The 26915-nt window shown below is 43.1% G+C and overlaps 1 protein-coding gene across 8 annotated transcripts in view; it reads right to left on the bottom strand.

Annotated features, from left to right (window-relative positions):
• AOAH (acyloxyacyl hydrolase) overlaps positions 1-26915 on the bottom strand; it is a 177634-nt gene that overhangs the window by 16738 nt on the left and 133981 nt on the right. For all 8 annotated transcript variants that reach the window (XR_010842142.1, XM_059073653.2, XM_067042335.1 and 5 more), the window contains 6 exons: positions 18911-18947; positions 18124-18198; positions 8623-8795; positions 2104-2162; positions 1962-2021; positions 356-452 (listed from right to left, as the gene is read on the bottom strand). Coding sequence is in view for 7 of the 8 variants with exons in the window: in XM_059073653.2 (XP_058929636.1) it covers positions 356-452; positions 1962-2021; positions 2104-2162; positions 8623-8795; positions 18124-18198; positions 18911-18947 (501 nt within the window). In the remaining variant the exon portion in view is untranslated. The remainder of the gene's footprint in view (positions 1-355; positions 453-1961; positions 2022-2103; positions 2163-8622; positions 8796-18123; positions 18199-18910; positions 18948-26915) is intronic.

Raw genomic sequence — 26915 nt, 5'->3', positions numbered from 1 at the left:
TTAGCCCAGCCGTAAGCGGGTCATTGCTAAACTGTCAAGAATAAGTTAGATGATTCCACTGACTTGTTGGCTCCCAGCCCACAGCTGTTTCCATCTGGTCACTGGCTCTATTGCTTCAGGGATTCTAAAATAATGGTGAAGTAAGGAGGTGATGCTAAGCTTCCACCTTTCCAGAAAGAGTCTCACACTTTATCTTTTTTCAATACTCTGAGCTATTAATGCGTCAGAATGGGCAGAAGCGACCCTGCCCAATATACAGTCTGTTGGCTTGTAAACAAACGCCTTGCCCAGGCAGCCTCTAAACGGTAGCTGCTGCTTCTGACTTGTGTCAATACCTAAACCAAGCAAAACTTACTTTCTTGGAAGTCAAAATCCATGTAGAAAAGATTGAAGTTCATAAATTTCTGGCTGGTTGCAATGTTTTTCAGCGTATTGGAGAGTTGTTCTGCTCTCTGAATACAAAGGAAACAGGGAGAATTTCATGAAACCTAGACTTGGGCTTTAGGGAGACAATTCAGGCAGAACAAAGAAATCAATAGTCCCCACCCCACCCCGACTGCAAGTATCAGCAGAGAGCAGCTCTGCATATTAAATTCCATTCATGCACAAATGGCCAACGAGCATACAAAACTGTTAAAATTCATTAGGAACAAAATCAGTGCAAATTAAAGTATTAAGATACCACTTTCTCCCCATGGGTTTGGGAAAGAAAAGATGAACAATCATGATGATAAAGAGTATTGCCATGGGGTATGTGATTGAGAATGTCAATTTGTTTAACCTTTCTAGAGAGCAATTTGGTGATAGGGATCAAATCGTTAAACATGAGGTACTCTTTGATCCAATAATTTTCTAGGAATTTGTCTTAAGGAAATAGACATGGTACACAAAGACATACATCTTCATATATACAAAGGTTCATCACAACACTATCATAGTGGAAAATTAGAAACAATCCATATGTCCAACACCAAGGGATGAAATAAATCATGGTATATTCATATGCTCTATTTTCTAAAATGATTACAAAATTATGATGTGGAGGAATGATTATGGACATCCGAAGGCACAAAACAATATGTGTTCTGATACTATGTAGGCAAAAACCCCAAAATAACTATCTATGGCTTCCCTGGTGGCGCAGTGGTTGAGAGTCCGCCTGCTGATGCAGGGGACACGGGTTCGTGCCCGGGTCTGGGAAGATCCCACATGCCGCGGAGCGGCTGGGCCCGTGAGCCATGGCCGCTGAGCCTGCGCATCCGGAGCCTGTGCTCCGCAAAGGGAGAGGCCACAACAGTGAGAGGCCTGCGTACCGCAAAACAAAAAAACAAAACAAAACTATCTATGAAAATAATATTGGAAAGACATACATACATATTAATTTGGGGTGGCAGGATTTTGAGTGATTTTTGTTATTTTTTGCTATTTTTTACATTTTCAAAGGTTTTTTAAAAATTGAAATACATTTCCCTTGTAAAAAATGTTTACTAAATTCCTTACAAAGAAATTATTTACCATCTGTGAAAGAAATGTGGGAAACTTTCTCAGAGAGAAAAGGAAGGCTCTGTGGCTCCTGGTCGTCCCCTACCTCGGGAGAATTCCAGCCCTGCGTACACTTAACCTTCTTCACTTCTCTGACTCTACATATATACCTAGGACCAGCTTTCAAAGGTGTGTGTGTGTTTGTGCGTGTACACGCATGTGAGTGTACAAGAGAGACAGGAACACATAGAGACAGTGATCGAGAAACCCAGCAAGAGCTACAGACTCAGCGAGGCAGAGGGAGGGAGACAGGGCACCCCACATTCTCCTGGCTCCTCAAGCATCCGGGAGTTTGTTTCTTTTATTCACCAGCTTGGAGGCCATCGCCCTGCCAAAATCCCATCCCCAGTGAAAGCCCTGCAGCAAACACAGGGAGAGAATGATCAAAGACGGTATCAAAGGGCCTGCGACAGCCCTACCTCTGAAGTGAGAGTCCGGAGCGTCTTATTGGAAGACATCCAGCCGTGGCAGGGGCTGACCTGAGAGCAGGAAAACACTGATTACAGAAGAACAGTGCTGGTTGTGGGAACATAGCTTTGGAACAAGTCAGTGTGAGCTCACCTGGAGACAGCTCAGGAAGGAGTAGAAATGCGCGTAGGTCACGTCCTTGTTCAGCTGGCCTGGAAAACAGAGAGATCTGACATGTTGCATGCACTCAGATATAGCAGTCACCTAGGGACCCTGGTGGGTGAGCCTGCCTCTCTTGCAGAAGGCTGACGCCTTCAGGGACCTGCCCTGGCTTTGCATTCGGCGTTGCTCTTGAAGATGCCTGTGCTTTCCTTCTTTCTGAGCCCTCTAGAAATACAGACCTGGGGTTGTGGAGCGGCTGCAAGGAGTTTACTCCTATCTCGAGCTCTTAGCATGGGCTAGGGCAGGGTGTGAGGGGCCTGACCTTATCTGGACCCCAGGTAGAGGGATTCAGGGCACCGTATGGACCAGAACACCACTAACAGAGGACCTGGCAGAGCAGTGGCTTTTTCCTGGCAATGGTATGAAACGCCAAGTCCCTGTGGGGTCCAGGGAGCATTGAAAGCGTGAGCTGACCAAATCCTCCTCCTTTTGTGTTTATGAAACACTCAGGTCTGACCCGATCATCCCATGCTGAGGACCTGGCGGGACTCTGGAGGGTCTGAAGCTCTGACCATGCACTGTCCTGCAGTTTGGTGAACTGAAGTTTTCCACAAGTGCTTGTGTGGCCATCGGACTGGGGAGGCTAGCATGTTTGTTATATCCCTTCATGGCCCAGGGGTTATCTTATTTGAGCTGTCGTTAGTAGATAGGCTCTATTTTTTTGGTGCAGGTTAAAGAAGTACATAAACATGAAATGGTAAGCGCCAAATGTGAGTTCATGCAGAGCCTTTCCAAATATCAGTTGTAGACCCAGAATCTGGGGGCATTATTTACTCTCTCTTCTCACCTCCCACCACCGCCCCTTCTACCGTATCGCACGCCCCCACCCCCAAACCGAGGCAATTCAAGCTTCATGCTGTGGCTGAGACACAAAATCCAGGTTCTCCCAAATCTCAGGGGTGAATGACCGATGTCTTATCCATTAACACTTCTCTCACGCTTGAAAAAATAAAGGAAAATAATAGGGCCTATCTTAGAGTGAAGAGAAAGATTGAAGGTGATAGAACACAATCTTATTTTTCACTTATACCTCAGATTAGTTAGACTGAAAGATAGATTCAATTTTCTTGTCATAGAGGAAAAATATATTATCTCTCTGTGTGGGTGAGTGAATCCCAGGACTGGAAAAACGCAGGCTCATTATCGCCATTAAAATCACAGTGACATGCTGGGTCTTCTCTGTGCTCCAAAGGTGTCTGCATTTTCACATTTTAGGTGAATCCCAAGCCACTGGCTTCCGTCTTCACTTTCATTTTATGGGCTCCACATGGAGCCCTGAGCTCCATGATCCATCTTTCTCCAAGATCCTGCTTTCTATCACAGAGGCTGCTTTCCCTCTATTTTTTTTTTTTTTTTGGTGTATTCTTTTGTAATTTGCCTCCTTTCTGTATGTGTCCCTGCCTGTCTCAGTCCAGCCCAGCTGCAGTGACTGACACCTTCAACCTGTACTCCCCACCCTCAATCCTCCACGTGCCCGGAGGACTTGGCTCTCACCCCCTGCTGAGTGGCAGCCTTCCCTCTGCCATCTTGTTTCTTTGTTGGGACAGGGGGGCCTTGTCATAGACCTTAGGGAGGTTGGCTGGGGCCCTGACCCCCTGCTTGGCCTTGACTCTCACCTGGCGGCCTCTCTCTTTTCCCCGCCCAGTGGATGAAGTCTCTTCAACCTGCTGGAGGTGGCACCTCATGCCTGACCCTAAATAACACTCCTGCACCCTCTCCCTCCCCACCTGCAAGACTGGACTGCTCTCATATCCAGGGGGACTGGAGTTTATCTTGCTCCTGGATACTGGAAGCTCATCTGCTGGCTCCCCTTTGGGGGCCAAGCTGAGCCATAGGCTCGTTGCATCCCAGCTTACTCCCTACTATCCTTATCCCTACTCCTTACTTCCTACTATCTTACTGCTGAGGTCCCTGAACACGTTAGGATGAGACCACAAGGCATATCCTCCTTCTGGACCAATCTCTGTTCCCTCCCCTTCATGTCCTTGCTATTCTGGCACTGGCTCTAATTGGACCAGGTTGATGGAGGGGAAATTCTTAGGTAAGTAGGTGGGTCTGTGGACAGGATAAGCACACATTAGCTGTAGTTAGAAGAAAACTGGGAAAGGTATAATGGGTTGGTTTCCCTTCTCTCTGGTATTTCTGCCTATTAAAGGTCAGGGTGTCTCTGGGGCTGGTCATGTGGAAGGTTGTCTGGGAGTGCTTGTGATGGGTTTACGATGAAGAGGGAAAACAGTTCTTATGCTTTTCTCCACTGATTGGAACTGTCAGTTAGTTATTCGCTCTTTCTTTTTATGTATGACTTTTTCTCCTTGTTACTTTAATGGTATTCTTCCATATCGAGAAGCCCTGGTATAAAGACTGATCCTACCTACATGTTGTACCTACGTGCAAAGAGGTGTTGTCTGTGACTCCCTGGTTAGAAAGTGAGTCTGGTGAAGAAAGGTGGTCTTGAATGCCCAGGACAGGGGCAGAGGGCTATCCCACAGTGGCCAGGAACCATCAGTGTGTGTGTGTGTGAGTGTGTGTGTGTGTGTGTGTGTGTGTGTGTGTGTGTGAGGGGTGGGAGCCTGTGGGTTAGCCCAGTTGATACCATATGCTCCCCGTGAAGATCAAGGGATCTACCCCAGCTCCTATAGTAGCAGCTCAAGTCTCAGTCATGTGTATGTTCTTTAGGGCAGAATCTTTGGCATTTATTTAATGCTGGGACCACAGTTGAAATTTTAGCTACCGTAAGAGCTTAGATCAGCCACAAAGATCAGCCACACCTTCATGAAATACCATCTGAGTGTATTAAACCTTGGTAAAACCATGTTAATTTAGACAGGGAGGAAGCCAGTAATAAAATTGAAGGTATACTACAAGGTATTTTAAAATACATTAGGTTTCAAGTTTAAGAGTAATTGGGACAAAAGGGAGTTTTTGCGGATATTTTGTGGCAGAGGCCCTTCAAGGAAGGCTGACTTGCAGACTTATTTGTAGCCAGCACTCCCAGATTTCTTGATCATAGTCTAACCCTTTGGATAGCTCCCTGAAGGCATATGGCTTAGAAAAGTGTCATTGGCCCTTGGTAATTTCATTGCCAGGATCTATATACTACTTGTCCTTTCCTTAGAGGACAAGGACTTCATCTTAGCATCATTTTTACCCTCAAAGCACATAATAGTTATCTCAGACATATTAATGGAAAGATTGCCTTCCTCATAGACTGTGCCTGAGAGGAATCATCCGTGGTCAAACATAAACTTTCTTGAAAGATCTATGAATGTATAATCCTAACGTGTGAGACTTACTTTCCGGTAATTCCTCAAAAAGACAAAACATTCTCACCAGGAATTTTAACTGCTGGTAGAGCCTGTGGGGCTGTCACAGCCCTTGGCAGCCAGGCAGTGACTGGGTCGTGACCCACAGACAAGGCTAAGAGGAATGATGCTAGCCCCTTCCTCCCCAGCAGGAGTCAGCAAGACACCCATTCTTGTTCTGGGCCTCCACTACCTGCATATCTGATGCTGTGGCATTTTCTTTGTGTGTGTGTGTGTGTGTGTGTGTGTGTGTGTGTGTGTGTGTGTGTGTGTGTGTGGTATGCGGGCTTCTCACCGTTGCGGCCGCTCCCGCTGCGGAGCACAGGCTCCGGACACGCAGGCTCAGTGGTCATGGCTCACGGGCCCAGCCGCTCCGCGGCATGTGGGATCCTCCCGGACCGGGTCATGAACCTGTGTCCCCTGCATCGGCAGGCGGACTCTCAACCACTGCGCCACCAGGGAAGCCCGATGCTGAGGCATTTAGCCTTCTCTTTCCTGAATAGTCAGGCTGAATTCCCACCTGTTTACTGAGGCAGCAGAGAATGTAATCACTGACTCAGGGCTTCTCCCCTGGCCCCTTTTGCTCCCTGGCCTCTTTCTTAATCCTTAAGGGGTGGCTAAAGTCAAGTCTACAGATTATCATCATCATGTTTCTTGGCTCAAAGGCAGAATAAATGGAAAACCCCTTTTATCTGCTTGTACCACCCTTAGCACAGTGCCCCAGGAATCAGACTCAGGTGTGTGGCTATTGATTAAGATGAGATCCATCCTAACCTGGGCAAAGCAACCAAGCCTTGAGGCTGAGCTATCATTAACCTGCTTCACTGCCGGTTCCTGTCTGTGGGAACGAAGATTCAAAGATTGGATGTGGAACGGGCAGAATGGAGACAATGAGAGGGCAGCAGACCCTGTTCAAGCTTCTCACCTTATGTGAGTTAGGAGCCTGCCAGAGGAGGAAAGAGGATGCTGGGTAAATCCCACCTACTTCCCCAGTCTGTTTAGGAAGGACCCTGATGCTTCGTTGAGGAATTTATGATTTATTTCCCATGGCAACCAGGCAGCAGGGATAATTTAGGATGTGAATAATAACTGAAAAACATTAAACAAATTTTAGGTGGTTATAACTTTCTCCCTAATTGGATTCCCCTACCCCCAAACTAGAGTTGTTTATATAGAACACACTTGTTCCACCTTTTGCTCTTGTGCTGTGAAGTGCTAGTCTAGATCAGCGGCTGGAGGGAGGCCATCTAAGGATAACGCAAAGCCTAGAGCAGGGTTTCTCAACCTTGGTGCTATCGACATTCTCGGTTGTAAGGGGCTGTCCTGTGCACTGTAGGATGTTTAAGAACATTTCTGGATTCTACCCCTTGGATGCTAGTAGCACTCCGTCTCCAGGGGTGATATGATAATGGGCGGGTGGGTTGCCCCTGGATGAGAACCACTGGCCAAGAGAATCCACCAAGTGATTGATGAGTCCCCTGATCAATGACCTTTTTCCTTTCCTTGCTCTCTTCCAAATTACGTGGAGTCATTTTTACATACAATGGTTGAGTCAAGGGAACAGCCTGGCATATCTGAGAAAATTTATGGAGGCAGTCTAACCACAGTTCATGGGAAGGGAATGGGATTTAAAGTCAGAAAACCCAAAGTCGAGTCCCTATTGGTGTGACAGAGTAAATTGGGAGCACATATCCCCTACTCCCAACTTCCCTTCCCCAAGCATTTCTTAGCATGGGAGAAATCTAGGAGTCTGAGAACATCTGTTGGGGGAACTGAACTTTTCATCCCCAAATGGCTCAAAGAGACATGATCAGCCCAAGTGCTTGTCCTTCACATGTCCAAGGCAGCCCAGAATGGAGTCAAGTTCACTGTGAGATCATGTTATCATTTCTAAAGGGTGTGGTCAAAGCCATGTGAATAGGAGGAACATGATTTCCTCATGAGAGGCTGGACAGTGTTTCCTTGGAATAATAACATTTGTGGCACATTTCATAATTGAAGAGGAAAATGACTTCAGTCTCATTTGTGGGGAGCCTGGAATGTGGACATGTTCCATTGTTCCCCAGTGAAGGGGTCAGAGCCCTTTGAGAGCTGGTCAAAGGATCCCTGCTCTTTTCTTATGTGGGGCGGTGTGGAACTTCCTGCGGGAGCTGGTAGGGAGGTTGGCTTAAACAGGAACTACAGGAGGAGGACAAGAGGGGATTGAAAAGACACAAGGATGTTATGTATGCAAAGGAAAGCTCTCCACCTCTACCCACTAAGGAGGGCACAAAGGAAGGAGTTTCAGGTCTTCCCCCTCTGAACTGCTCATCTGACTCATAAGCCTATGTTGGCAGAGATTTTTGACTATAATGTTCACTGATGGTTCTAGTGCCTAGAACAGTGCCTGGCATATAATAAGTATTTTTGGAAGGACATTCTTCCCTGAAACACAGAAAGAGAGCCCTGCTACATCCGGCTTGCATATACAATAAGCTGTGCAACATTTGGCAAGCTACACAACTTCTCTGAGCCTTAGCTTTTTCATCTATCAAATGGAATTAATAGAAACATTTATCTCACAGAATTGTTTTAAGGATCAGCATGGCAGACCTTCCCTAGGTGAATTACTATTACTTTCATGATGTTTTTGAAGCATCTGGCATGCTAGAGATTCTATTAGAAATTTCTTGGAACTTTAAAGCATTTCAGAGCCGAGAACACCAAGACAGTATAGAAGCAGGGAGCAAGCCCTCTGGAGGACCATGTTCTACAGAACTCTTAACTGGCCACCTGGATGCACAGATGTCATTAGAATCCTGGCCACTAGGGGGCACTCACCACTGAGGTTTGGAGAAATCCTTCCCTTTGTCTCCTTCCTATCTTGTTTGGGCTTCATTGCCTCCTAGATTTCACCTTCAGTGAAGGAGTCTTAAACTCTTACCTTTCAGTTTGTCTTAATTCTTTGCCAAATACATCTGCCCTTTCTGACTTTGGATTGGTTCTGGCCACCTTTGGATACTGACCTTTTAGATCCTGTACCTGGGTGCTCTTCCCTTCATCGTTCTGGTGGCATTTTAGGTGTATTCCTATATGGTTTGAACTACATATATTTGAAGTACGAATACACTGATATTGTTAAAGAGTAAAAACATCTTCAAACTGATACCGAGAGGATGATATCTGCTGTGCAAATTATCCCAGAGAAAGGTTCCATCTGGTAAGCCGTATAAAATAACATGGCTGCCATTTGGCAGGTGGGAATCTAGATACTGCAGAGTCTGCATGACCTTTGAGAACAATTTTTCAGGAGTGGTCATTCCTGGGATGGGATCAATCTTCCTGTTCACAAAAGAAACAGAAAATATCTTAGTATATTATAGGATAAATGCATGCAAATATAAGACCCACCCCCAACACACACACACACACACACACACACACACACACACACACACAGTAGTTATTGGTGTTATTTGCAAAATATTTCTGGTTTCTGGACTCCCTTGTGGTTGGGTGGGCCATTGACTGGTCTGGCCTATGAGTTGTGAGCAGAAGTGACATGTGTCATGTTTGGTTGTATGAGAGCCTCCAGGATGCCCTTTCTCTTTGCCACGAGTCTGGGCAATGTTCTAGAAAGCAGCTGCTTCACCAGTCTGAGTCCTGGAACAAAGCTCCATGGTGATCCCTGATGGACAATGTAGTGCGAGTGAATAAATATTTATTGCTTTATGCTACTAAGATTTTAGGGGCTGTTTGTTCCTGCAGCATAATTTCACCTATCCTGACTGTTACACACAGTTAATAGAATCAAAGGGGTCTGGTATTGCTTATTATTTGTTTGACACTTTGAGCTCTGCAACTTGGTCTTTAAAACTTTTCACATATACAATAGTCAGGGAGATGAAATTTCACTGAGAAATGAAGTGACATTATGTGTCCACGTTACATCTTTCAATTCTACAATGAATTTGAACTTTCATGAATTTCCTGATAGACTGCTATTCCAGGCTATACCTCTGCAACAATATCTGTCAACAGATAATTCCAATTTGCATCATTGCCTTTCTCTATATAGAAGTGCATGTGCTCTATAAAGGATATGTGAAATTTTAAATTATATTTTTATCTTCTTTTTCCACAAAATTAGTGAAAACAGAAAAAGGAAGTGCTGAAAGTAGTTATAAGAGCATGGTCCTAAAATGAAAGAATTTAAGACAAAGATGTAAATCATAAGTGAAAGTAGCAAATCTTTAGCTTCATTTAGACATTTACTGAATTTAAGCTGGTTGCCTTATTTTCATTTGGTTTGGAAAAGAACAAAAGTGAGGATTGTACAAAATACTAGAAATACATCATTGAAAGTTCTATTTAAATCTCCCTCCCTCCCTCCCTCCCTCCCTTCCTTCTTCCTTTCTTTCTTGTTATCTTTAAAAGGCAAGGTATACACCTGGAGACTGTCATACAGAGTGAAGTAAGTCAGAAAGAGAAAAACAAATATCGTATATTAACACATATATGTGGAATCTAGAAAAATGGGATCGATGAACCAGTTTGCAAGGCAGAAATAGAGACACAGATGTAGAGAACAAACGTACGGACACCAAGGGGGGAAAGCGGGGGTGGTGATGGTGGTGGTGTGATGAATTGGGAGATTGGGATTGACATATATACACTAATATGTATAAAATAGATAACTAATAAGAACCTGCTGTATAAAAAATAAATAAATAAAATAAAATTCAAAAAACAAAAAAACAAACAAATAAAGGTTTAAGGGAATAAAGAAAACTAAGGAGTGGCTAATTAATTTACATAATAGCATTTCAGAGGGCAATGATAAGGACTATCACACTGAAGCCCATAACCTAAGTGACTGGCAAGTTTAACACTATACTAACATACTTTCTATTGAACTGTTTAATACAACCTTTCCTCCTTCCCTGCCATTAAAGAACACTTTGATGACTCTCATCTACTACAGAATGAAATTCAAACTCTGTGGCTTAGCACTAGGACCCTCTACCATCTGCTCTTCCCTATGTCTCATTTCTTTTGCTTCTCCCAGGACAGGATGAACTGTTAATGCCAGTGTTTATAGATGACCACACCTCATGTTACCCATTTTATTTATTTTTGAAACTGCTACCTGGCCAAATGCTCGGTACTGTGAACTATACTAGTAGTTGTAGTAGGTAAACTACACTCCATGTAGGCAGGGATTTTGTTTTGCTCATTGCTGTATTTCTAGTGCTTGGAGGAGAACATTGCATGTAGTAACTATGTGTTGAATAAATGATGAAAGGGTTGAATCAATAAAAGTAAATACAGGAAAAAAGGCAAGGTATAAATAGGGATTCTAGAATATTTTTTGGCTTTAATATGTAAGTCTATTATTGTTCGTTTTTTGCACCGTTGACTTTTGTACAAAGCCTTCAGGAACATATCAAATTTGAATTAAGATACTAACCTGCATTAACCTGGGAGTTGAAAATAGAATTCCCTTTAGGCTTTAAACTGCCTGTTGTTAACCTAAATGGAATCATGCTATAAGTTATTTTCTATTTTAAGTCCTTAAAATTCCAGATTTACCTAAGGATCCTGGAGTGGACTGAATAGCATCCCTCAGAATGTGACCTTATTTGGAAACAGGGTCTCTGCAGATGTACTCAGTTAAGATGAGGTCATACTGGATTAGGTTGGGCCTTAAATACAATGACTAGTGTCCTTTTAAGAAGAGGAGAGACCCACACACATAGGGGAGAAGGCCATGTGAAGCTGGAAGTGGAAATTGAAGTTATGCTGCCACAAGCGAGGAATGCTGAGGATTGCAGGGAGCCACCAGAAGGATGAAAAGACAGGAAGGATTTCCCCTAGACACTTTACAGGGAGCACGGCCCTGCTGACACCTTGATTTTGGACTTCTAGCCTCCAACACTGAGAAAGAATAAATTTTTGTTTTTTGAACTCACCCAGTTTGTGATATTTTGTCACTGCAGCCCTAGGGAGTTTGATACAGCTTCCAAATAAGTTCATTACTCACAAGCTGGACCCGAGACACAAGAGACATGGGAAGAGGAGACAGAAAGAAGCCCCTAGGGGTTATCCACTATTGTCACTTTTAAGGGAGCTGCTCCTAGATGGAAATTGGTGTTGTCATTTTGGAAGGAATTTTTCAGAATGTGTCAAAATTTGAAGTTGACTTAACTTTTGACCTTGACATTTCTCTTTTGGGAAGTTGTCCTATCATAACATTTCCACAAATGTGCAAAAATGTACATACAAGTATGACAACATTTCTTGGAATAGAATAAAATTGGGAAAAGCTAAAAAGCCTGGCTATATAAATTATAGTAGATCCATGCAGTAAACCTCTATACAGCCATTAAAAAGAATGAAGTAACTAGATATAGGTGATGGTTGTACAACATTCTGAATGTACTCAATGCTACTGAATCGTTCACTTTAAAATGCTTAATTTTACATTATGTGAATTTCACCTCAATAAAACAAAAATTTTTTTAAAGAATAATCTGTATGTCTTAGCATGGAAAAGACTGCTAAAAGGTATTGTTGAGTGAAGAGAACAAATTACAGAGCAGTGAGCATAATATTATTTTATTTCAATAAATATTAATCAGTCTGTAAATTAGAACGTACATAGAAAAAATCTGGCTGCAAATACAGGAAACATCTCTATTGGTTAGCTCTAAGCAGTGGTGGTAGGGTGGTAGGGAGTGATTCTGGAGAAACTTCCACTTCCTAGACCTGTATTATTTGAACTTCTCACAACAGATGTTAGTTTGTAATCAGAGAAACAGTCAAAATGAAAGGGGTTCTCATATCATTTTTATTCTTTGTAAAATGAGGAAGAAAGCTAAATATTAATGGGAGGGGCAGAAAACATTGTAATTTTATGTCATTTCCCCTCCACCTATTTCACTTAGTGAAATAACATGACTTTTCTCATTGTTGCTGTCCAGAGGGTGACAGGCTGACCATGGGTGTGAAGGTCACACGGGTCAGGTTGTGAGGAACAATATGTCGCTGGCTGCGTAGAGGAAACGGTGGAGCGAGTCTGATGTTTGGGGTGTTTGGTGTGGTTGGCGTATGTGCTTCTGCACTGGGTCATGAGTTCCTTGGACTTTCTGAGAGAGAGAAAGAGAGACAAGAGGAAAAAGAAAGAGCTGTCCCATTGTACAAATCCCCAGCATGTAGAATAAAATGCTATATTCATGTTTTTCATTACTTTGGGGAAAATTATACGACTTTATGAATGAAAAGCTCTCCAGCCTGCATAAAAAGCACTCAGAAGGATTTGAGAATAGGTTGCCTACCTACTAGGGGCCAAAGGTTGGTTAAGGCTTTGGCTTGATTTGCAGATGCACAGAGACCTAGAAGGACCCCAGTTTGTGAAGGGGATTCAGGCTGCCTTGTGCGTTTGTTCAGACCAGGAGAACAAGGTTCAGAGTAAGCGGGTTTTATCTTCACTGTGTGTTTGGAGTGTGACAGCAGGGGTGAAACAAAGCAAGTTGGGTGTCTATATCCTGTCTTCAGTCATTGGTAAAGCTAGAAGGCATGACTATTAACTTTTGCCTTGGCATCTCAGGGTTTTTTTTTTTTTTTTTTTCTTTTGCTGATACAACAACTCTTTGGCACAAAGCAATGATGCTGAGCTAAGACTCTCCAACCACCTAAAGGCAAGATGAGTTAAGATGGAGCAAACTCTCCCATACTCCTTATTTAATGATTATTTTTTAGTTAGAGACACAACCCTGATGATAAACAAAGAATCTCAGCTAACGTGCATTTATGAAAGGGCACCTCACAAATTAAGCAAGCATAACCAAAATGGCTAATTGCTAAGCGAAATCAGAATGTAAGCCTTGGTATATATCCAGAGAAAAACATGGTCTGATAGGATACATGCACCCCAATGTTCATTGCAGCACTGTTTACAATAGCCAAGACATGGAAGCAACATAAATGTCCATCGACAGAGGAATGGATAAAGAAGATGTGGTACATATATACAATGGAATACTACTCAGTCATCAAAAAGAACGAAATAATGCCATTTGTAGCAACATGGATGGACCTAGAGATTGTCATACTGAATAAAGTAAGTCAGACAGAGAAAGAGAAATATCCTATGATATCGCTTATATGGGGAATCTAAAAAGAAATGATACAAATGAGCATATTTACTAAACAGAAATGGACACACAGGCTTAAAGAATGAACTTATGGTTCCCGAGTGGAGGAAAGGGATAGTTAGGGAATTTGGGATTGACATGTACGTGCTGCTATATTTAAAATGGATAACCAACAAGGACCTACTGTATAGGTCCTGCTGGACCTACCTATAGCACAGGGAACTCTGCTCAATGTTATGCAGCAGCCTGGATGGGAGGGGAGTTTGGGGAGAATGGATACCTGTATATGTATGGTTGAGTCGCTTTGCTGTGCACCTGAAACTATCACAACATTGTTAATCGGCTATACTCCAATATAAAATTAAAAGTTAAAAAAAAAATAGAAGAAGAATGGAAGCCTTGGTGTTTCTGCTGGAACATTCTCCAGTCATCTTTGCTCCGTCACGTACAGCTAGATGATTTACATACGCGAATTGCCACATAAACCCTGTGGTGTGTATAGCAAAATTAACCAATTCTTAGTTCAGGCAAGGGCAAAAGGGTCTCAGTGACAGGTGGTGGGTCACCTCCTCTGGATGCCATAGATGGTCCCTCTCACTCTGTCCCTGAACAATTCTCAACGCCATTTGATCTGTGTACTCTTTCTCCTCAGGTGATTTTTGAGGGGACTTAGCACTAGTATTTTGGGACCAAAGAGTCCCAGTGGTTTGGGAAACACCTCCTAGGCCTTCCCTGCTGTCAAAGGCTGAATGGGCTGAGCTGAAAGTGTCTAAACCTCTTCACGCAGGTGCTCTGGAGCCCACGTCAGGTTCACTTTGCCATCCCACGTTTGCCTGCCCCGGCAGTGCCCTGCACCCTCCCTCGCACACCGGTGAGCTCACGCAGGTCAGTCCTGGAGAGGTGAGGGGTTGAGGGTGCAGGGCTTACAGGTGAGAACCATGAAAGCCAGGTGGAGAGACATAACGCTCATTCCAGGAAAATAATGGGAGAGAAGATGGTGGCCAGCACCACGCTCTCACACGTCAGGAACACGTGGTGGGCTTGGAACAGATAAAGAGCCTCGTCTTTTGGGTGGCTCAGAGTCTGTCCCTGTCGTAATGAATCGTGCCTGATCACACAAGGTAAGCCTCATGACTTGGGTGCAGGGCCAGACGCGATCATTTCATTACCCTGGGGGTGTTCCAGCCAGATTTCACTGATGGCTGATGGCAGGGGTGCCCCCCTCTCAAGGAAGAAGGCAAACAGCCTCTGCAGAAAACATTGCCCAGAACCAGAGCGAAAGCCCAGAGACCTGCTGTGGTTGAGTGCTCAGATTTCACTCACAGCTAGCTTTCGTATTTTTCGTTATGAAGCATCCAGGTAATAGAGGTAGCCCTTTGCTTCAGGCCCCCCAGTTGTAATCACATTATTGACCTCCCACCCAACCTCCTTGAGGAGGCATCTTGACATAGACTGGGAATGGGGTGGGGTCTCAATGGGCCCACATTACCCGATGCATAGAGATCCTGGGTCCCCTAAAAGAGGATATGGCCTGGAACATGCTGGCTGGTAGAGAAACTCATTATTCCCTTGGCTACCCACACCTTCACTGAGGAGGCTGGGAGAGAAGACGACTTTGAGCAGTAGAGTTCTATCCACTCCCTTCTCTGCTGGTTTTCCACCCTTGACTGGATAGAATGGATTGTTTCCTGGCAGTTCAGGCTCCTTGGAGTCTGTGATCTATCAGCATCTTGACTGCTTCCTCTTAATGCAGTGCTGACCAGCTGTCCTAGGTGACATCTGAAACATCGGCATTGCAGAAAAACACTTGGGAGCCGGCGACACAGACAATCTCTGTAGGGCGGCCCTGGCTCTCTCCATTAGGTGAAAAATGTTCAATTTATAATGTCTAGGTCCACTATAAAAAATGGAACCATGTCTATTTCTGTGGCTAGTGTTAGATGCTTCTATTTTTTTTTTTAATCACATTTCCAGTAATTACAATGTTCTTTTCAGGGATGTTGTAATCAGATATTGGGGAAGGTTTGTCATCGCCGTTTATGACTTGAGATTCTTGAGGCTATTCCCATTTCTCATTGCTGCCCTTGCTACCCCAAGCCTCCGCTGCTGTAGCTCACTCATACTTGCCCTATTTCCAGGAATTTTTCTCCTTCTGTATCACTCACATTCCATAGCTTTTGAAGGCAATGATAGGAAAAGCCCGAAGAAGTTGGGTTAGCTTAGGCCAAATTGAGTAGAGGTACAACAAGAAAGCTAGGTTTGTCTATTTTACCTTTCTTCTTGAATTCCTGATGCTAAAAGCTATCTTGCAATCACAACCTTCATTCATTTAACAAGCATTTATTATCTACATTTGTTTAGAGAATTGAGAAAGAAGCACATGGCTGCATTATTTTAGTAAAAGCTAGCATCGTTGTAAAAAAAAACAAGAGAAGAGAAAAGTCAAGCAAATAGCCTAAAAGTTTTTTCAGGATGGACTTATGCAATTCGTTGCTGGCTTGAGCTTTTATGAAATCACTTTGCTCATTTGGGGTAATCTCCTCCACCTCGACATTCTGGCAGATGGGGAGGTATGCTTGCCATCTGTCTTTATTTTTCTAACCCCTCCACAGGACGTTGCAAAGTGGGCACCGCGGGGACATCCCACACTGCCAACTCCATTCTTTCACCCAAATGCTTGCTGCTTCTCTGCCTGGATCCCCGGCGGGGAGAGAGGCTGGCATGGGTCTCTGGCTGATGTCTGCCTGCCCTTTGGCTCCTTGGAAAAGGAAGAGCAGGACTGGGCTGGAGGGGCCTCTGCATGTACAGCTTCTGCTGAAAAAGTGCAGTTTCAGGGATCTTGGGCTCTTGGACTAAAAGACTCTTTCTGTAGGTGTTTTTTATGCAGTATAACCAGCTTGTTCTCTGTCCCCTCCAGCGGGACAGGATCCAGAGGTTGGAGGGGCACTGGCTGATCTGACCATAGGTTTGTTCTGTTTTGTGGTGGGACTGGGGATTGAAGCTCATTGCTTCTCCTTCCATAAGCTCCTTGAGTCAGGGATGATGGCCACTTTGCCATTATATCCCAGAGCCAGGCACACAGCTTGGCATTTCATAGGTGGTCAATACGTACCTTTAAAAGTGAATTCATAAAAGAAAGCAAATAAGGCAAGTGTGGACTGTAGAAACAGTACAGAATTTAATCAGAGAACCCAGATGGGCTCTCAGCTTTGCTGCTCAATAGCAGCAGAAGCAAGTTCCTTACCTAATCTTGCTGAACGTCAATTTCCTCATTTGTAAAATGGGACAATCACATTTGCTTCTTAGGGCTGCTCTGGGGATGACCTGATATAGAGACTGGTGTGGCTCTTGGCTTTTGGAAGGTTTTGGGGGTGTTTGCTATTTACTGGAGAGTCCCAGGTGGGTCATTACAGGGCTGCCTTGGGTCCCCGGCACGTAGTCGTGGCAGACTTGGGGTTCTACAGACAGTGGGAAACCAGTCTAAGGGCTGCCAAGGCAGGGCATATCAGTATCTCTGGATCGCAGTGTGGTATCTCCTGCCCTGAACTCACTTCACCGTTTAGGCCTACACCTCCTTCACCGTAAGAGTTCTGGAGCTCTCATGGAGGTATCCATGAGGGCAAACACACGTTCATAATATGGAACCATGTTTTTAGCACAGGCTTAGAAACTTGGTGAGTGAAGTATGAGAAAGCAAAAGGTGGGCAGTGAACAGGGTGGCCTGCTTCTAGCACCTCTTGGGTTGGAGTCCAGCTCTGCCATCAGTTGATTAACTGGGCAAGTCATGTCACCTCTCTTGGCTTTGCTTTTCTGTTTTACTAAAATGATGGGTGGGTGGCGACTGGGGAGTTGTTTTAGATCTGATCTCACCTTTTTTTTTTTTTTTTTTCCTTTTTGGCCATGATCGCAGGACAGATGGCATTCACATGTGCGGCATATTCTTAGGGGTATGCACAGACTTCGAGAAGCCTTCCAAAGTGTTGTGGGGGACTGAAGGCATTCAACATTTTGAAATCACTACTGATATTAGCAGTTTAGCAAAACTACTTTCTTACGATGGTCCATGGGCATAAATAGGATTGGCTGTGAATTATGCGCAGTTTCTTTGCAAAATTCCAAGTCTATGCTGTCTCGACCACGTGGGTAAGTAAATCAGAATATGAGTGAGGAAGCTGTTCTTATGAGATAGCTGTGATTTTTGCCTTATTTTATTGAAAAAGCCATGATTCTCAGTCTTGGATTTTTGATTAGCACTAACATATTTCTTGTGGTATAACTCAGAGTTGATCATGACACACTCCTTTGTTATGAATCAGAGCAAAGAATTAATGGGTCAGATATTCTTAAAGTCTTTCTGCTTTGCAGCTTGGTTTTGTTGATTTCACATGTGCCTAGGACTTGCTAAGATAGGGAAATTCAGTTCCACAGCAGGCTACTGTAATGGAGTGGATCGAGTTGAGAGGACAGGGAAACTCAGAGTCAAAGAATTTTCCAAACCTTTCTCAGTAACTCACCTGTTGCAGACATCATTTCCAATCATGGCGTATATGACAATGGCTGGTTGGTCCAACAGCTGGTTCCTAGACAAACTGAGAACCCATCGATGGAATCTGAATGTCAAACACTTGGAAGCCTAGCTGTGAATCTTTGTATGACCATCCTCTTGGGAACTTTTTGCTATTTTTCTTTCATTCCAGTATCACCATTCCCTTTTCCCCTCTTCTTCTCTATAAATTTTAACCCACTTTTCCATTGGGGAAAGACCACATAAATGCATAGAACTAAAAGAGTAGATTGAAGTCTCCCGTAGAGGGACACACTACCATCTTTATAGCATCTTTCACAGAATTTGTCATGAATAAACACAGCTGAATTATCTGAGTTACTTGTGTCCAGACGTGTAGGACATTATTACAGCTGTGGACATGTGGTCAACTTTGAAAAATCAAGGGTTTATCAAGGTTTCTATTCTGGACACCCAAGGCCTTGATTCTGAATTTTAGGTCCAATACAAGCACAAAATTGTTTTCTTGTTCATAAAGCAGGATTAAGAAGCAATACTTTGGCCAGACCTAAGCTTTACCCACTTTGTATGCATTTTTATGGACACATGTAAATTAATCACTTCCTATGGTCACTGGCCCAAGAAGTGACAACTTCCCAGTGTATGGAAAGGGACTAACAAATTATGAATGCTCAGTATAAGTGGTTACTGGGTAACAACAGAGAGTTTTTATTCATTTTTCAAAATAGAAACCTAACCTAAAAACAACGTCTTATATCCCTCCCTCTTCCACTTACCTTTCTATAAATCTCTCCAGGCTTTGGGAAGATGCACCTTAAAATTAAGAAAATAATTAAAGTTAGTAAGTTCAATTCAGCACAATCAGTATGAGAGTTTGATTCATTGACTGAAATCATGGAAGAAGCATCATTGTACACTCAAAGGTCAGCCAAACCATCATGCTGATAGGAATGACTTCATCCTGCAACTCTCCTTAATGGGTCTTCTGTTTGCTTGGCATTATAATTAACGTAATCCTAAAATTTTTAGATTCACAGGTTTCAAGACATTTCCTAAGCATGAATGGGTACACTTTCCAGTAGATGTGAGAAAAAGGTATAAATCTATCAGCAAAGACAGAAGCTACCCAGAGATTAAGGAATGAGTTGAGGGATGAGAGGTACAGTAAAAAAGATTATTTGAGAACTGCCCGTCCCCCTAGAAATCCCCATTTAATTGCCTGCCAGTTTTCCTGCTCACTCCTGAGGCTCCTCCTGACTGGCTGGTCTGTGCAAGGTTTAGATTGTGGAGTTGAAATATTTCAGCTCCTGTAGTGACATGCATAACCATCCTTCCCCCACCCTTCTTACCACCTGTCATGCATCTCCTATATGAAAATTATATTTATTGAATACTCATTTTATTGTAGACACTCTGTTAAGCACTTATATTATTAGTTCATTTAGACCTTAGCACCACTGTACGAGGTAGGCATAGTAGTATTCCCATTTTATAGATGAGGAAACTGAAGCTCACTTAAAGTGACTTGCCCACAGCCACACACCTAATCATTCAGAGAGCTGCAATTCAAACTCAGTCCTTTCTGTGAGGCTGAACTCTGGTTCCTTGTGTGACAGTGCTTCTCTAGACTGGGTGTCTAGAAAGGGTGAGCCCAAATAGGTTTACTGTTTCTTTGTCCCTTGGAAGATAGTCTGCAGCAATCGGTGAGTAATCCTCCGATGGGTGGTACAATTCAAGGAGCAAGGAAGATTTTCCTGTAACTTCCAGCTTTGGAAGCTTGCGGGGAAGGCCAGTGGGTGTTCCTGCAGATCCACATGGGAAAAAGGGCAGTGCACACCCATGAGGAGCATGCTGGCCCATAACCCCTCAAAACCGTGTGACCATGCAGGGACTGCCTCCTTTTCCACATACAGCTAGATGCAAGCTGTATGGGCAGCACTGATGTTCTCTTGGCTGATTCAGGAATGTTAGTATGATAAATGAATATCACTTTATTTCCTCCCTTATTGTGGTAAAATATACAACACATAAACGTAACCATTTTAACCCATTTTGAGTGTGGGAGTCAGTGGCATAAGTATCAGTACATTCATATTGTTGTGCAAACATCACCACTATCCATCTCCAGAATTTTTCCGTCATCCCAAATTGAAGCCCTATATCCATTAGAGAATACCCCTCCCACAGCCTCTGATAGCACCATTCTACTTTCTGTGGGTATAAATGTAACTATTCTGGGTACCTCATATAGGTGGAATCATACCATATTCACCTTTTTGTGTCTGGCTTATTTCATTTACCATGTTTTTAAAGTGCATCCATTTGCAGCATGTGTCAGAATTTCCTTCCTTTTAAAGACTGAATAATATTCCATTGTATGAACATACCACATTTTGTTTATCCATTCATCTGCTGATGGGCATTTGGGTTGTTTCTACATTTTGCTGTCGTGAATATGCTGGTATGAACATGGGTGTGCAAGTATCTGTTTGAGTCCCTACTTTTTAGGTAACTGAAATTGTTGGACCATATGGTAATGCTATGGTTAATTGATTTCTAGGAATCATCATACTGTCTTTGTTTCTTTTTTGTAGTGAGGCGGGGTAGTATTAAATATGCACACAGACATACAAGTTAAGGGCAGTCATTTCATCTCAGCATGCATGCATTCATTCACCCTCTCCATTCATCTGTTGAGCACTTGCCATGTGTCTTGCACATAGTAGGGAATTAGCAGATGAGTTGGACACAGCTTCTATACCTGAGGATTAGCCTCTGTGGGGTTACACACATAACCGAGCACTGGTGAAAGGTTTAATGCAACCAAAGCCAGAAAACTCAATGTGATTTGAGCTTATTATCTCGGCTCAGAGAAGGTGCCAGATTTCACAACACCGAGTCAGAAACATAGAGACTCAAAGTATTTCTGGGTGTGAGATGGCTCCCTCTTGCTCCCAAGAGGGACGAGAAGGAGGGCAGCCATTGGGAGCCTACGATGGCTCACTCATCTCATCCTCTGGGCCCTTCATCCAGTGCCAGTCCCAGGACTCTCATCTTCCCATTTTCAGTAAACTAATAAATCAGGAGGCGTTTAATTCTCACTGTTTGATTTTTCTCTTAATGAGAACTGAAAACTAATGAAAGTTCAAGCCATGAGTGGGAAAAAAAAAATTAAAGGACCAGGTCAGGCCAATAATTGTCCTCATTATCCAGAGTACAACTGGGAATGTGAGGTGTAGAGCACCCACAGAGCTTGAGGAAAATGGAAATGAAAACCTGTCATGGCATGCCACATGGGCAGCCCCTCTCTGGACCCACACCCCTACATCCTTGCTGCTCAGGGCAAAGACGGCAGGCCAATGGCAACGGCTTGCGGTGGATTTAAGAGTAGCAATAACAGGTCTTCCCTGGTGGCGCAGTGGTTGAGAGTCCGTCTGCCGATGTGGGGGAAAACGGGTTCGTGACCCGGTCCGGGAAGATCCCACATGCCGTGGAGCGGCTGGGCCCGTGAGCCATGGCCACTGAGCCTGCGCGTCCGGAGCCTGTGCTCCGCAACGGGAGAGGCCACAACAGTGAGAGGCCCATGTACCGCAAAAAAAAAAAAAAAAAAAAAAAAAGTAGCAATCACAAACATCCACCCAAGGAGAGAGGAAGTGCCCACTCTTCCTTACCCAAATGTTAATTTTTTCTGGTGGGTGTTTATCACAAGAGCACAGAATTTTCTTTGTTCCAGAGTTGTGCATCTTCCACGATTTCCACTTCCTTTTGGAAATCTCAGTTTTATGAGATTATGTAATGAGTTTATGTAATTCCCATGTCACTTTCTCCTTAGTCCCCCTTTCCTGTTGTTCTGCTATCCCTTTGCCAGCTCCATCATCATTTGCTGTCTCTCTCCCTCCCAAGCTCTCTTTTCTCTCTCCTCCTGTGTATAGACTTCCTCTCGGCTGCTGATTTTGTTGCAGCTGCTGCTACTATAACACAAAATACTTAATAAAGTAGTTGGAACAGGACGATGTAATCAGGAGAGAAAGATAGCTTCTAGCCTGTGGGATGAAGTGAAACAAGGTGAGCATTTGAAGAACTGGTGTTACCCTTAAGAGGTCCATACCTGGTCTCTACAATAATAGTTCAGAGAAATGGAAAAGTTTTGACTCTGAAATAGGGACATTTAATTTATTTGTCAAGGTGGTACAGTGGAGAATCTACCTGTCCCCAATTAAGAAAAGAATAGGGTCCTTATTGGCCACAAAAGTCTGAATTCTGGCTCATTCAGTCCCTTTTAAATAAGGCATAGTGCATTGCAAGTAAAGAAGGGTTTCCCATAATCTCAGCACTGATTGTCTTTCATGAGTAAATTTCAGCTTACATTCCCACTGCTGGATCAGTGTTGACCACAGCAGCAAGTGCTTCATATTCTGGACATTCGAATCAACTGATAAGACACTCTTAACGGTCTTCTACATAAGCCTGTAATTTTTTGTTTTTGTGTCTGGCCCAGAGTAAGTGCTCAGTCTCAACTTCTTCATGGGGGCTTCTCTGGTGGAGCAGTGGTTGAGAATCTGCCTGCTAATACAGGGGACACGGGTTCGAGCCCTGGTCTGGGAGGATCCCACATGCCGTGGAGCAACTAGGTCCATGAGCCACAACTACTGAGCCTGCGCTTCTGTAGCCTGTGCTCCGCAACAAGAGGCCGTGATAGTGAGAGGCCCGCGCACCGCGATGAAGAGTGGCCCCCTCTTGCCACAACTAGAGAAAGCCCTCGCACAGAAACGAAGACCCAACACAGCAAAAATCAATCAATAAATTAATGGGGTATATTTAAGTATAAGTATAATAGGTCTTCTTAACTTAATTCATTCAGCAACATTTATGGAGTACTTACTATGTGCCAGGCATTGTAATAGATTCTGGGGACACATCAGTCAATAGAAAAGATATGGTCCCTGTTTTTGTGAGGCTTAGAGTTATTCACAGATAATGAACATCAAGTGTTAGGGATTCTGAGAAGCCCTGAAGAAGTGGTATTAAGCTGAGCACTGAAAGAAAAGTAGGTGCTTCTTCTCTTGAAGTCCTAAGAGAAGAACTTGGCAACTAATTCCCAATAAAATATCTGATGCTCTCTAGACACAACTCAGAAACAAATCTCTAGTTTAGTGCCATCTTTGTTATAACTCTCTGAATAGGACAGGGGCAGATCCAGGTTTTGGATTCTGAAGATTATATAATTTGGAGGACCCTCTCTAAGGAAAAGAACACAAAACACAAAAATGAGACCTGACACAAAAGAGAAGCCAGAGTGCAAAGAGACACAAGTCTCAATCAATTGTGGTTAAATATCTCAAGTCAGTAAATTTTACAAATCCATATGGTTACCAGGCAAGTGAGGGGCCCTCAGCTTTCAGCATCACTAGCTTTATAACTCTGCCTCTTGGCACTCCGTAGACGTCGAGTGCAAAGTCTTGGAGCATCAGCGCTAGGTGGGACCTTTGAGAGTATGTGATCAGGTAGCCCACTTTACAGATGAGGCCCAGTGAGGGGAAGAGGCTTGCTCAAGGTCTAACAGCTAGCAATCAGCATCTCAGCTAGTAACCCATTTCAGGTACCAATTACTAGACATTAGCAATGACTGAAGCAGATTATTTCAGTTCTTAAATGAGAATATGTGAATTATAAGATCTAGTTCTTATATGAGAACCCGTAAAAAGGACTTCGAGGTGCATTTTGCAAACACTGCTATAAAATTTTTTGTCAGATAGTTCCAACATCTGACATCTGTTAGTTTTCTTTTCCCATGTGAGTTGAGATTTTTCTGGTTCCTTATATGCTGAGTAATTTTGGATTTTATCCTGGGCATCTTGGATATTATAAGACTCTGAGCCTTATACTTTTGTCTTATTAGGCAACCCACCCAGTTAGGTTCAGGTGGCAAGTTCTAACTAGCCTTCTGGGAGGTTATGATTTCAATGTCAGTTCCACTCTCAAAGCCTCTGTAGTGTTATTCTGATTTGTCTCATGTCTGTGCCACTGAGTGGCCATTCTGGGACCTAGGCAGTGGTCTATGTCCAAGTTGAGGTCTCAAAGTCTTTGGTATGCAATTAAGGATCAGATCTGTGCATGTGCATCTCCAGAGGAAGCTCAAGAGGAGTTCACACACAACTTTCTGGGGTTGCTTTCCCAAGCTCCTCCCTCTCTAGGAGCTCCTCGGTCCTTTCTAGTTCCTTGGGCTCCCCTCTTTGGTCCTTAAGCCCCAACTTTCTTTCCCCCACTCTCCTGTGCACGTCTCACAAATTAACTAGAGATGAGAGGACAGAGTGAGAAAATAAGCAATGGGGGATCTGCTCCACCCTGCTGGGAGCACAGCTCTTCTAACTGGGGAGACTGTCCCCCCACCCAGAATTCTAGACACCTCCTCACTGCTGCCCCGTCACTGCAAAGAGACCCCTTTCCCACTTCTAGAGTGAGAACTAGAGGGTTTCTTCTGATGCCATCTCTCCATGCCACTGTCCACTTCTGGGTTTGGGGCAGCATTGAGTCTAGGTTGGGAGATATCAGAGGACAACAAAATGCCAACTGCTGCTTTGGCTGTTCCCTTATTCTGGTTTGCTTCTTCAGTCGGTTACTATTTTCTTTCCAGCATCCTCCAATACCTTTTCCATATCTTCTGTCCAGGTTTTATAGCTGCATTCAGTGGGACAGACAGGGTGGAGTCTGCTTACTCCATTATACCCGGAACCAGGAACCAAATGCATTATAGAGAGTATAAATAGTTCATGAAAAATGTGGTGTCATACACTGACCTAAAGTCAGTCTAATAATGCCATGTAACTCTAATTAGATTTTAAATAGTGCAGATTTTGCTTATAAATTTAGGAAGCATTTTGAAGAGTGCAATTTGTATAATCCAGTTAAAAAATCAGCCATGGGAAATTTAAATTCCTTTTTTTCTCAAAAATCTTTGCTTGCAATAAGCAGAAATATTCAGACTAATACATTGACCTTCAGCTCAAAATAGTAGGTACTTAATAAATGTTTGTTGTGACAATTTCTGATGGTGTTTCCACTACTGAAAATGCATTCAAATTCACAAGTGTGGTTCTGAATTTCTGTGACAAACTAGATAAACGATTCCCCCAAACATATATTTTTAAAACAATATAACAGCTTTCCCAGAGCGGCTCTAATCTACCTCCTGGTCTCAAAACTTTACATAATTTCACAAGTAGCCTTCAGCCATGCTGAACTTCTCTCTCTTTCTTCCCTAAAGATATTTTGCCCTTGGAGCATCTATGCACTGAGTCACCATCTCCCCATGGTTTTTGTATTGCTATTTTTTTCCTGCAAGGCTCTCTGCTCAAATGTATCTTCTCTGAAGTTTTCCACTCCTTCTCCAGGCAGAGCTGTGTCTCTCATCTCCAGAGACCTCAACCTACCTCTATTTAATTTACAAGAACCATAATTGTTTCCTTCTTCGTCTCTCTTTTCTGTTTACTTATGATCTCCTTGAAGGCAGGGGCTTTGTCTTGTTCACCTTTCTGTTTCTAGGAGCTATTGCAATATTGGAGAGGAAAGAGAGGGAGTGGTGTGGCAGAATCAAATGGAAAATTAGAGGAAGGGAAGTAAAAGAGAAGACCAGAGGTAAAAGGCACCTCCCAAGATGCTGTGAAACTGACAAAACCCTGGCAAACCCTGGCAAGTTCCTTTAAACTATCAACACACCTAGCAGTGAGCTTTCCCTATGATGTTCTTTATCTCAAGTCCTAAACAAAAGGGATCAATTGAAAGGAGACTCCTTAGGACTTCAGGAGCCCTTGCCATTGACAATTACATACAAAAGTGTAAGATATTTGCTTCTGAATTTGCCCTCTGCAGGTGTGCTGATTCATGAGGTACAGGATGAAAATCTTGATCTAACAGAAGAATAGAAAGCATACACTCTTCATATTATAATCATTGTCAGATGCCTTGCTCCTACTTGGATGAGTTGCATGGAACAAGCAGAAGCCAGGAAGGGCTGCAAAAATAAATCCTAAGAAATAGTCCCATTGGAATCAGAATGTCTCCAATCTTTAATGATTCTTTGGAATTCCAGAAAGTATTAAAAATTGGAATGATGTTCTCTAATAAAAGGAGGGAAATGTGTCCCTCTGTATAAAATGTGTCACACTGAAATGTTTCTCTTTCAAAAGTTTCTATTATAATTAAACATTGTATCTTGGAGATACTTTTGGTCTTTGAGAGAGATAACAAGTTTTGATGCCTGTATCCCTGTAATTTGCCTTTTAGATCAAACATCTCAAAAATCGATATTAAAGTCTTTCTGTGTTGTTGTAACCACACTGGACCATGGCTCCCAAACAGAAATGTCCTAGTTGTTTTGTTATAAGTAATTTCTGTTATCTCCTGTCAACATCTTGGGTTGAGACCAAATATTCTACCCAGTGGTTGGGTTCATTAAATAATTACTGAGGGCCTATTTCTGTTTGGCAAAGGTGACTTCTTTGCTTCTTCTAAAACTCTGTGCCTTTAGAAAAAATTGTCTTAACATTTTCATTTTGAAATGATTTCCAAAAAGTTGAAATAATTTCTAAAACTCAAAATAATTTACAAAAAGTTGCAAAAATAGAACAAAGGATTTGCACATACCCTTTTATCCAGATTCCTTAAATGTAAACATCTTTCATAATCATAGTGCAATGATCAAAATCAGGAAATTCACATTGGTACAATATGTTGTCTACACTAAAGACCTCATTCATATTTCACTATTGCCCCATTAATGAC

Source organism: Kogia breviceps, chromosome 9, assembly GCF_026419965.1.
Source record: "Kogia breviceps isolate mKogBre1 chromosome 9, mKogBre1 haplotype 1, whole genome shotgun sequence".
NCBI classification, from domain to species: domain Eukaryota; kingdom Metazoa; phylum Chordata; class Mammalia; order Artiodactyla; family Physeteridae; genus Kogia; species Kogia breviceps.
The sequence above is the reverse complement of the archived record's forward strand: the minus strand, read 5'-3'. Positions and strand labels throughout refer to the sequence as shown.